Source organism: Sceloporus occidentalis, unplaced genomic scaffold (assembly GCF_023333645.1).
Source record: "Sceloporus occidentalis isolate IW3139 unplaced genomic scaffold, rSceOcc1.0.p SCAF_5, whole genome shotgun sequence".
NCBI lineage: Eukaryota > Metazoa > Chordata > Lepidosauria > Squamata > Phrynosomatidae > Sceloporus > Sceloporus occidentalis.
Window position 1 is genome coordinate 113384717 of NW_028316985.1, and position 13006 is coordinate 113397722.

Consider the following 13006-nt stretch of genomic DNA (forward strand, 5'->3'; position numbering starts at 1 on the left):
ATCCATGGCTTGAAAATATTTAATATATATATAAATTCCAAAAAGAAAATCTTGATTTTGCCATTTTATATAATGGGCACCAGTTTACTGTCCATTGAATTTAATGGGACTTGAACATACACAAATTTTGGTATCAGCGGGGGGAGGCTGGAATCAAACCCTAGTGGATATCATGGGCCCACACTACGTCAACACATGTTAGGGAGATCACTACTTGGATCTCCACATTCAAGGAGCATGATGAAAGTAGGAGTTCAAAATAAAATTGGTTGATGAAATTCCTTGCAGTATTCTAGGCCTACAGGGCATTCCTGCTGTTCATAAACAGAACAGTAGTTCTTGAGCAGTGGACAATGCAACAGTAGTTTGATACCTGAACAATATCCTAAAAGTTACTTGTCTCAGTCTCTGTGGTATTGCTGCATTTATATTCACATCTACCAGATAGAAATTTATTTTGTAGAAAAATAAAATTCTCTTATAGATCAACTGGGTGATAAACCCAGTTGTTGTTGTTGTTAAATCATCACCATCATCATCCTGCCTTTCTCCCAATGTAGAGATTCAAGGTGACTAACTAGAAATTTAAAACAGTACAAATTTTAAAAAAGCAAAATCTTTTTAAAAGTATAAATTTAAAGTTTAATATTTTTATAAAGTTAAAAACACTGCAGATTAAAAATTATAAAATGTATTAAAAACAATGTACAAATCTTAACATCAGAATTGTACAGCATTTGAAAGCCCATCCTTCATCAGTCTGAAAAAGCCTGATGGCACAAAAATGTTTTTACCTGCCATGAAAGAAGAGCTATCCTAACCTCTCTTGGGAGAAAGTTTCAAAAAGACTGTCTCTCTTGTTTCCACCAAATGAGCTTGAGAAGGTGGTGAGGGAAGGGTCTCTCTGGATGGTGTTAGTACTCTAATGGGCTCGTAAAGGGAGATACAGTGCTTCACTCAAGCCATATAGGTTTTCCTGGGTCAAAACTAGCACTTTGAATTGTGCCTGGAAACAGACTGGCAACCAGTGGAGCTCTTGCAACAAAGGTGTGCTCCCTGTAGCCACTTTATTTAACAATCTGTCTGCAGCTCTTTTGGCCACCTGAAATTTCTGAGCACTTTTCAAGGGCAGCCCCACATAGAGTGCTTTGCAATAATCCAAACAGGATGCAACCAAGGCATGTACCACCATGGTCAGATCTTACTTCTCCGGGAATAGACACAATTGGCGCACAAGATTGACTTTTCTTGAAATGCAGGAATCCCCAAGGTAGACATGTCAATTTCACAAATGACAAGGCAGTTACCATTCCACTGTATCAGGGAAGGAGTATGGTATGGGGTATGTGTTTCTGTTTCTCTGGGCAGAATCACTTTACCCTTTGCAAGACAATCTTACCAATGCAATTGGACTGCATATTTTCTGATCAGGAGGAATGTCATCTCTTTCAATGTTCTAGCCGTCATGTATTTCCAGTTTCACTTAATTTTATGATTGAGGGATTTTTCTTCTTGATTAAAGGATATTCAGCAGCAGGTACTGCATTTATTTCTGTGGCTAGAGTTTCCATTGTTTACACTGGCGGATGGTAAAACATTTTTGCAAGGTATTCAGAATCTATACCCACATGTTCTGGTGATGCCTCCTCTTTGGCATTTGTGGATGTCTCCCTCAGTCTTCATCAACCAAACTACTCTTTGGGCCTTCTACTACAGCTTCTTGAAACTTTTTATTGTTTACAGTTGACTGTTTCTGTTTCTGTTTCTGTTCTGACTCTACAAGTTACACCAATGACCTTTGTGCACTAAGTGCTGATCCATATTATGTAGCTGTTGCCCAAAGTAGTACCTACACTTCCTTTTTCTCAAGACATGGTATTACTTACCTTCTTTCCAAACCTATCCTCAGTTCCAGAACATTTCCTAAATTCAGCGGATGTTCCTGGAATAGTAACATTTTATATCAGCCCAACTGCTTCTTTCAGGCAGTTGGAAAGACTATTTGTGTGCCCTTCAGGACCTAAGAAAAAGGATCAACCTGTGTTTCATAAAACGGCCATAAAAACTATGGTACTGTTTTACCAGTTGACTAAATTGCCATCTTGTGAACTTATTCATAGCCATTCAACACAAGTAGTAGTTTTCTTCTTTGACATTTCTTAACAGTAATCTTTCCTAGACTTAAGCAAAGACTTATGTGGGCTTAGCACTTCATCTTTATTTAGCACTACCGTATTGATACAAGGGCCTAAGGTGATGTTTCCATTGGTAGAACAGTGTTGTCATCAGTACTGTTATGATGTGCCACCCACCAGTCTCACCTTGGATAAGCTTGCTGCTTTATTTCCATGTGTGTGATGTGCAGCAACCACAAAGAAGAAAAACAGATTGGATGTCTGAAACGATTTTTCGTTAAGTGGTTATTGGTGTATTCATGTAACCCACACACACACCCATCTGCACATCTGGCTGATTATTTATTGTTATTCTTGTAATACGTACGTTACAGTTTGAATTTTCCCCCTAGCAATTGTTCAAGACAAAGGTCTTACTCAGAAAAGATCATGTTTCAAAAAACAGTACTAATTTCCCTATCATTTCACTAATGTTGGGGCTGTTACATACTAGTTGTGACGTTTCTGTACTTGATTACTCTTTTTTCTTTAGTTGACTTTGATAATAGTGGCAAATCAATGTATCTATCTCCAGTATTTAACCTTTAGTGTTGCTTGAGTAGCCAAATGATACCATCCAGACACAGGAGCAGTGGCGTCACTTGGGTTGGTGTCACCTGTCCCCCCCTACTCCTCTTCTCATACTACGCCATACAGAATACTTAGTAATGTTTTTTGTACTAATATCACTCATAAATCATAATTCCCAAATATCACTGAATGTAACGGTAGTAGTTGTGACAGACAACAACTAGCAAAAATAAAATTATGCATTTAAATTAAATGCATTTACCTGTACATAGTTTCATGTGATTAGTTTTTTTAAAAAATTAAAATTTAAAATTTAAATGTATTTTAAAAAAAACCTGGGGCCTCTCTCCCATTGAGCCTTGCCCCACTCACACTCTTTTGAGCATTTTAAAGGGATGCAGCTGAACTGCACAGACCATTTTTGCCAAAAGGCATATGTTTGGGGAGCAGTGGTGTCACCCTCCCTTAGTGTGTCTGTCATCTGGTGTTGCCCACCTACACATACTGCACCCTCTGTTATTGACACCTCTGCACAGGAGCGGAGGTGCTTGGGAAAGCTTGCACAAGCTTGCGGAAACCCTGATGCTTTCAGTACAACTCCCTCCCCCAAAAACCCCTCAGTTGTATTTCATCTCCAGTCAGCGTTTTTTGGACAGTTTTTCTTGCCAGTCTGGATTTTTTTTTTTTAACTTGGTAGTTTTCTCTGTGTTCTTTAAAACTGTAATGCACTGGAAAAATTAAGATTGACAAACATTGTTTTGTAGAGAGAGTCAATAATGAAATTGTTAATTAAATTTGAAGTAGGCTTCCTTCAAGAGAAAATAATAAGGAGATAAAAACATGTTAAACTGACTCTTCCCTTTCATGTTGTCACAGATTGGTGTTGTCTTCTGTCTCAGACTACTTTGCAGCCATGTTTACTAATGATGTAAGAGAGGCAAGACAAGAAGAAATCAAAATGGAAGGTGTGGACCCAAATGCATTGTTGGCTTTGGTGCAATATGCATATACAGGTAATGAAAGTGGCTGGTAAAGTAATCTAGTGTCTGGTATTAGGTTACTATTAACCTAATTCCATCATGATACTCAGAGGTTGAGGAGTACTTCGTATATGCAATTCAGAGGCTTTCCCCTTCCCTTTTTTGCTTGGTGAAATCTCAGCTTCACATATTCATATTTCTTGTAACTTGAACTAGCTGTGATTCACTAAGGAAGGAGTGGTGTGATTGGGGTGGATAAATTGCTGACAGCAACAACCCTCTGGTTGTATGTCTCTGCACAACAAGATATGAATGAGCTTCATATGCAGTCTCTTTGTTCTTTTCTTTGAGCAAACCATCCAATATGGTTGGATGAAGTAATGGGTTGAGTTAATGGCTTCTCACAAGCCTCAATATGAAGCTGTATCATGTGACTTGTATATAATTTCAAGTTGATAACCATAATTTTGTGGCTTGAACTTAACAGGAAACTATAGCTAACTGAAGACATTCTGGCTTTCTTACAGGCTCTTATAGAGAAGAGTATGACAAGGTTCCTTGATAGTTAAGCTTCTGTTTGTCTGACTGATTCTTTTCTTTTCTTTATAAATTCCTTTCCTTTCCACTAAGAGTGTGCATTAAAGTCACAACACAAAAACAGAACAGAAATAAAGCATTCTTTAAAAACAGATTAAAAACAAATTCAAAAAATAAAGCTTTTAATCTTATCCAAATGCAGCTATTGTAAATAGCAGTGAAACTGCATTTCAGGGATTGTTAGGAAATAGAGTGAAATGAAACTGCCTGGTCATATAACTTGTGATATTAATCTATGCAGCATTTGGAATACTGGGTGCATTTCAGGTTGCTCCATCTCAACAAGGATATTGTGCAGTTGGAAAAGGCATGGGAAATCATAAGCAAAATTGTCAAGGCATGGGAGCAGTTTTGCATCCTTGACTAGAATGATGTAAAGAAGCAGAAGAATGAGAACTACACAGAGCAGTACTATATCAGCTACAGATTCTGTTAATATGGAAGTAGAGGGAACAAGAATCACAAAGGATCTGGCACCTGTCTGGGGCAAGAACTTTAAGACAGTAGGTGTCTAAAATGGCAGATCTGTGGGCCGTACTTGCCTGCATGTGCAAGTGCTTAGTCCCCAAAACTAAACTGGTCTATAATTTCCATCTCTCTAGGAAAAAGCCAAAGTGATGTCATTTGGTGATGGTCTATGCCTCACTACCCAAGTCTTAATTGTGAGATACTAACTGTAGATAAGAAGTGTGTGTGTGTGTGTGTGTGTGTGTGTGTGCGCGCCTTCAAGACTCATGCCAACTTAAGGCGACCCCATGAATTTCTAAAGAGTTTTCTTAGGCAAGAAATACTCAAATGTGGTTTTGGCAGTTCCTTTGTCTGAAATATAGGCAACAGCACTTTCTATTAATTGATGGTCTCCCATCCAAATACTAACCAGGCCTGAACCTTTTTAGTTTCCAAGATCTTACAGAAACTGATACCGTTAGGATATTTAGGCCCTGAAGAGAAACTTATGTCTAAAACATACTGCAGAAACGATCCAGTTTGAGACCACTTTAATTGCCCGGGCTCAGTGCTAGGGAATCCTGGGTATTGTAGTTTATTGCGGCTCCAGAACTCTTGAACAGAGAAGGCTAAATATCATACAGAATCCCCTAGCACTGAGCCAGGCAGTTAAAGTGGTCTCAAACTAGATTTTATATACATACATTTATATACATATATATATACACACACACATACATATACATACACACACACACACACACACACACACGTGTAACAGTTGGTGTTAACAATTTGGTATTAACAAATATGTATATATATTTGGGGTGACTTTATATATATGGTGTTAACATTTGCTGTGAGGGAGGCAAAACTGCTACCAGTTATGGAGAGGAGGAAAACCCCTTGGCTTCATAACTGGCAACCACAGCATAGGATATAACATGCTATGCATAGGTCAAAAAACAAAGCACCAAGACAGAAAGAAGGGACAACAGCAAAAAGCACAGATCTCTGGCCTCCTGAAGAACTTTCCTTCTGGTCTGCCAGGGTCAGCCTCACTCCTGGATGAAGTAATACAACAGTCCAGACCTCTGAAGTCCAAAATCTCTTAAAGGGCACACTTTAAAGTAAGAGGCCTGTAAGCTGGAAAGTGGGCAAGCACTTTTGCCTTCCTTTCACCCCACTTTTATTCTAAAGAGAGGTTCCTGCTGGAAGGAAAGAACCTGGCAGCTTATGAAAAGGGCCTAACACATTTGAGGCTTCCTTCATTTACAAAAGACGATTGTCCAGCTTGAGAACGAATAGGGCCCTTTTCTCTATGAAAGCCATCAGCTCACATAGAAAACATTCAGGCACACATTAATCAGTTGAAGGCCAAACTAACACAGAAATAAAAATCAGTTGTCTAAGAGACAACTTTGGAACTGCAGATCAGTTGTCTGTTAGCCGGTCCACACCTTCAAAGTGCTTTATCTTTTTCACCATCTGCCTATCTGGCTTCCTTAGCCTCTGCTTTCTTCTTTGGAACTACCATTCTTCCTACCCTATATATTTTATAGTTTAGAAATGGCTGGACGAGAGAGCAGGTTGAATTCACACTAAGCTGGTTGAATGTAACTGCCATTGAAATTAATAGAAGTTACTCATGTGTAAGGCAAAAATGTTATGCCAAAAAGTCACCCCAAAAAACTGGGTCAACTTATACATGGGTCAATGCAGTAAAGCTGGGCAGAGGAGGAGGATGGACAAACTCTCACTCTTCAGTGTTCCTTCACCACCCAGCATTTATTTGAGGAGAGGGACAGAAGGCTGAGGAGGGCCAGACGACAGAGGAATGTCCTCTAGGCTCCTCTGCCAGGTGGCTTTCTCCCAAGAAGAGTGCCAGGTGGCCGGGGAGGAAGAGGGTGAAAGTTTGCCCCTCAAGACTCCACCACCACCCAGCTTTCTCCCAAGAAGAGGACCAGGAAGCAGAGGAGGAAGAAGGGCAGTCTCTGTCACTGCTTGTCTGCCTGTTCTCAGTTATTTGCAGCCAACTCACTTCTCTCTTCCTCCTCCTCCTCTCCACCTTCTTTGAGGATGTAAGCGGGCCAGGTGCAGACAAACAAGGGCAAGCGGGTGGCAAAGCAGGACCATGCTGAGCCCAAAAGTTTAACCTTGACTTATCCACAGGTCATGTCAAATTCCATAACTTTTGCTCCAAAACCTGCCCTTGACTTATACATGAGGTCAATTTATAGTCGACTGTATCTTGGGTGTCTTTTTCCATTGTTTTCAGTGGAGTGGAAGTTCCATTTCTAGTCTGGGTCCAACCTGGAAAGTTTTTGTTTTTCTTCTTAATATTCTAGCATGTGAGTTCTCCAAACGAAGCTAATTGACAATATATTTATGAAAACAAAAGAAACATGATTTACAAAATTCAGAGCCATTAACGTGGTGTCAGCCTCAACATTGCTTGGTTTAAAATGAATTAGATAATTCACTGAGAAAATGTCTGTAATTGATTGTTAGCCATGGTCACTATATGAAGTCTTGTTTCATTATCTTTTCTTTTCTTTTCTTTTCTTTTTGGGACTAATGCTCCCAGGAATCTCAGCCATGGTGGCTGGAGCTTGTAAGAGTTGTAGTCCAAAAACATTTTTGCAGTCCAAACTTTTCAAAACTCTGACTTCATGTTTAGAAGGAGGGAACTCTGAGTGCCAGATGATTTTGTGTGTGTGTGTGTTTTAAAAGTGATGAGTGTTACTTCATTCCAAACTTGCAGTCTTCCTGGAAACATTTGTTGGCATACTTTTGGAAATGGGAGGCCAGGCTGGATGAGCACTTGATCTGATCTAATTGGAGTCTACTTATGATAGTATTATTTCCTAAGACTTCATCTTTTTCAAACTACTTTAGGTCGCCTTGAATTAAAAGAAGATAATATTGAGTGCCTGCTATCTACAGCTTGTATTCTACAGCTCTCTCAAGTTGTAGAAGCTTGCTGTAAGTTCTTAATGAAACAGCTTCATCCATCTAATTGCCTTGGAATCCGCTCCTTTGCTGATGCACAGGGTTGCACAGATCTGCACAAAGTGGCTCACAATTACACCATGGTAGGTTGTTTATATATGCATCTGGTCTGTTTATTCCAGTGCTTTTTCATATCAAAGGTTACAGGAGGGAGGATACAAATCGTTTCCTGTATCACAGAATCTGGTCTTTGGATGGGTGGAATTGTGTACATTTAAGATCATATAGGGAGATCTTATGTCCCTGCATGAACATTCTTTAAGATCAGTCAGGGGAGAGCTTTCTCTCAGTCCCACCACCATAACAGGGACATTTGGTGAGGATACAACAGAGAGCTTTCTTGGTGGATGCTCCCAGGTTCTGGAACGCCCTTCCTTGGTTGGACCCTTCCCTGCTGTCTTTCCACTGGCACTTAGAGACGCACTTGGTTATTAATATGTTGCTGCTGCAGATAGAGCTTTTAATGGGGAGAGAGATGTTTCTATTATGATGTAAATGTGCTTTTAAAATTGCTTTTAGCTTGCATTTTTGCTCATGTTTTTAAATAGAAGCTTGGTTTCACTGATTTAACCTTTGTATTTATTTATTTATTTAGCTATACTGTATTTTTAAATGAGCCACCTTGGATCCCATGCTGGAAGCAAGAAAAGTGGGGCCTTGTTATCCACTGGGGGTTGGTTCCAGGACCCCCAGTGGATAACAAAATCTGTGAATGCTCAAGTCCCATTAAAGACAAGGGCATAGTAAATTGGTGTCCCTTACATAAAATGGAAAATCAAGGCTTGCTATTTGGAATTTATACTTTTTTTTGGAATATTTTCAAGCTGTGGATGCTTGAATCTGTGGACACAAAAAAATCCATGGATAAGGAGTGCTGACTGTACTTGATAGATAGATATTAGTAGGTGGAAGCTGCCAGTACAAATGCTGGCTCTGCCATGAACTATTCAACCTCAGTTAAGCAGCTCTCTGCCCATTCTTTCCTTGTATAATATGAAGATAATAAAACTGACTGACCTTTCAGAGCTACTGTAATGATTACAGAGATGAGGTATATGAACTGCTTTGACTACTTACACAATGAATGATAAAACTCTTCAAGATGATGGTGTCAAAAATTAGTATATTAGCTACAGTTGTATTAGTTTTAGAGCTAATTTTTACAAGCTGATTGCATGCAATGTTCTGCCATGACTTTTGTCTCATATTCTTATGATACATTATTATTAAACAATATAAATTAGTCCTAGATGTTCTCATGGCTTGGTAGATACATGGTGAAGGCCCAAAGAAGATGGGCCAAAAGGGGTGGCTTCTGGCCACTTTGGGGGCATGGCATTCAGATGACACATAAATAAATAATTTATGGTGACGCCTAGAATTCATCTGCATATTTTAGGCATAATCTGCTGTCACAGTTTCCAAGTACAAATCATTCAAATTGAGGTAATATGGTCTGCCACTACCTCTTTGCCAACACAGAAGGGAAGATGAAAGAAAGCAGGATTTTATACAGCTTACTGAGAGCCAGTATTCTGTAGTGGTTTCAGCCTTGGATTATGACTCTGGAGATCAGGGTTCATATTCCTGCTTGACCAAGAAAACCCTGTAATATTTTCACCTTAGGGTCACTATAAGTTGGAAATAACCTGAGGACACACAACAACAAAATACAGTTTACATATATTATCTGTGTGAATTCAGAATCCATATTGAGAGGATTTGCTCACTTTCTATCAGTCTTAGATTTCCCCAGACTAGGAGGGAGTAAAATGCAGCCTGTGGGCTATATGAGGCTCTTGTGACCCCAAACTACACACCGAAAGCGCACAGATCCAATTTTTTTTACATGTTTTGCCAGTTTTCAGGTGATTTTTCATGAGAAAACTGACCAAATCAACCCAAAATCAGCCACAAATTTGGTCATTTGCTTCCCTTTCCTACACAGCCTCCATCCCCAGCCCCCCCCCCCCCCAACAAAAAAGGCCAGAAATCAGCCAAAATGGGAGCCTGAAGTAAATTGGTGTCACTCCCTATGCACCCAAATATAACAACACAGCCTGCCTAGGGGTGAAGAGAGAAATGACCACATGCCCTCAGCATTTGCCGGACTTCAATTTCCCTTATTTTTCACTATTAGCTTTCCTGGCTAGGGCTGATGAGAGTTTAATTTCAGAAGCAACTGAGAGGTAATATATTCTCCATCTCTGGCAAAACAACAGCAAAATCAACAATATTACAACCAAATAAATATTATTAATTGTTGTTGGTGTGCTAGAAATTTCACCTTAGTAACTTTGTCTGCAAGCCATTCTTTCTGTTCTTCCCACGCATTCCCGATCATTTGTCTTGTTCCTTTTGTATATTATTGATGCCTCGTTTCCCCGTCTATTAAGCACTTGAGAAGTTATTGAGATGTCTTCCAATAGTTCCTTGAAGCTATGGTCGCTGAAATCACTTTCTTGAAGCTATTGACACTGAAATAAAACAGTGACACCATTCTGGTCTTTAATAGTTTGATGTGAATAAAATTTAAATTAGATGGATTTTAAAATGTTATTTCCAAAGTAATTAGTTGTGGTAAATGAATTCTTCCCATGGCCTCTTTTTTATGTTGCTTAGCTCCAACAGAGACATGAAATTGAATTTTAGTAATAATGAGTAATACGGAAGAATCTACTTTGGTTTGAAATGAAAGTTGCCATGGAAACACGACAGAAATGTGTAGTCCGATTGAATCTTCAATTAGAATAAATCCCCTACTAATTTCATTTGCTTAAAAGCTGCTTGAAAGGAAGAGAAATGTTAACACTAAAACGGCAGCCATTTGATGTTCATTCTTTAAAAGTACTGTAATATGACTTCAGGGTACCTACCCACAATTAAACTCTGTAGCTTATTAAAAACAATGAAGTATGTGTTGTGTTGCAAATAGTGGCAAGTTCAGAAAAAGCACAAGGCTTGAACATATGTGCATCTCTGCATCATGTTGCTTCTCCTGACGGCTTTTGAAATGTGGCTGTGATTAGTATTAACCTATATAGTAAATTTGAACTGACCTTCACAGTTTCATTGCATCTGGTTCATATTCAGTCTTATCAGTACAATTTAATATGGAGAACAAAGACTGGAAACCATTTTCAACCACAGGGCCAAATTCAGTTTCAAAAAGGTTTTTAGGGGTCACATTTCAGTGATGGTCAGGGCCAAAGACAAAAGGAACAAAAATACCAGCATACTCTAGCTTTAATCTTTTACTTCCAGTAATTAAATCTTACAAGAAGAATTCCAACCATTAAGAATGGGGAAATCCAATACAAAATTTGGGAAACGCATCAAAAGGTGATACCAGAGAGAAAGGATATCCCGTAGGGCTGGATTCAGCCCCAAGGCCTGAGGGTCCATACCTCTAGTGTAGGACTTTAAGATACATGTACCTAAAGTACTGTATCAATTTTCTTTAAAAATACCTTCTTTTAATACTTGTGTTGACTGATTTTAATAAAGACTTTGTGATGAGTTCAGCTATGCAACCCATATGTAATTTTAAATTAACACAGCTTTATACAGAATTCGGATAATTTCTCAGTGCTCCCAGGAACTGGGTATTTCTTAGTTTAATATATCTTTGAATGAATAATTTCCAAGGATTCCCATAAAGAAACAGGCTTTTCTCTAATCAATGCATTAAAAGAATTTCTTGGCATAGTGTTATTTCATACAGTAGGGCTGGAAGGATCTGTAAAAGAGCACTCTGTCACTTCAGCTTACAAATGGATATTACTTCTGTATTTAAACACTATGTGGTATGTTAAATACTTGTTTTGCATTAAATTGTTTTAAGAAATAAGGTTTATTTATTACATTTTGAGAAGCAAAAAACTAGCAAGAACAGACTACATTTTGTCAAACGAAGCTTACAGTATGTGCTTGTATAATTTACAGACTTTTAAAGTCTATACAGTGGACCCTTGTTATACGCTGGGATTTGGTTCCAAGATCTCCCGTGTATAACAAAATCTGTGTATGCTCAAGTCCCATTAAATATAATGACATAGCAAAATGGTGTCCCTTATAAAAAAATGAAAAATCAAGGTTGGATATATGAAATTTATACTTTTTTTGAACATTTTCAAACCGTGGTTGCTTAAATCCATGTATAAAAAATCCGTGTATAAGAAGGGCATTTATAGTTTTCTGAACTCCTTTTCCAATTATTCTTTTTGTGGCTCTCTGATGAAGCAAGGCATCAGTAAGAAAGGGATGAGGATGAGAGATGACAAAAATGGCAGTTCCCAAAGTGTAGCCTTTGAATGTGGATGTTTCCTTGGTTGCACAAAGTGAAGGCTGGATCTCATGTATTGGTCCACAGTTAAATTTCACAGGTTCCTGATCTTTAGTCCATTTAAGCCAAACATTGTGGTAACTTGTTGTTGTTGTTTTTAATGTGTGTTTTGAACCTTTTAGGAGCATTTCATGGAAGTAATCAGAAACCAAGAATTTTTATTATTACCTGCCACTGAAATTGCAAAACTTTTAGCAAGTGATGACATGAATATTCCTAATGAAGAGACCATCCTCAATGCGTTGACTACATGGGTGAGACATGATTTGGAGCAAAGAAAGAAAGATCTCAGTAAACTCTTGGCATACATCAGACTGCCACTACTTGCACCACAGGTAAAGGACTGCAACCAGTACAGCTGTTCATTTGTTTTCTTCCAGCTAATGATCAGTATTTTAAAGTAATATCTCTTGGTTCTCCTACCTAAACAGTTTGCAAATGTTGTCTAAGTTACACATTGAAATTGGGGCTTCAGATTAGTAGTCTTTCTTCTGGCCTTGGCATGATACATATGGATTCTGTTCCTGTGCAGTTTCGCTTTAGATCTTTTAGAGCTATTCTGTTTTTTTAATTTGTTAAAATATTTATATCCTGCCCTTTATCCAAGAATACCACTATATCCAACACTTATCTCAGCAGAAACCCAAAGAACCAAAACAAAACACAGCAGTAATGTATGTAAATGCAAAAGTATATTGCAACTGTTATGTCAAATAAATTATCATATTAAGGTGCCCATACATATGCATGTGCTATCTCATTATTTTTACAGTATTATTAAACTAATTCCATTTAAAAGTATATTTACTTAGAAAGGGAAACATACAATGTTACTTATATCATAGTTATGCAAATAAATTTCCTGTCCCAACAACAGATGTTTTTATTCTCTATAACGGTCTTTTCCTATAATATTGCTA

At 38.3% G+C, this 13006-nt stretch overlaps 1 protein-coding gene across 7 annotated transcripts in view; it reads left to right on the forward strand.

Moving 5' to 3' along the window:
- KLHL5 (kelch like family member 5) overlaps positions 1 to 13006 on the forward strand; it is a 57793-nt gene that overhangs the window by 33078 nt on the left and 11709 nt on the right. For all 7 annotated transcript variants that reach the window (XM_089525102.1, XM_089525104.1, XM_089525103.1 and 4 more), the window contains 3 exons: positions 3582 to 3718; positions 7628 to 7824; positions 12209 to 12421. In XM_089525102.1, the coding sequence (XP_089381228.1) occupies positions 3582 to 3718; positions 7628 to 7824; positions 12209 to 12421 (547 nt within the window). The remainder of the gene's footprint in view (positions 1 to 3581; positions 3719 to 7627; positions 7825 to 12208; positions 12422 to 13006) is intronic.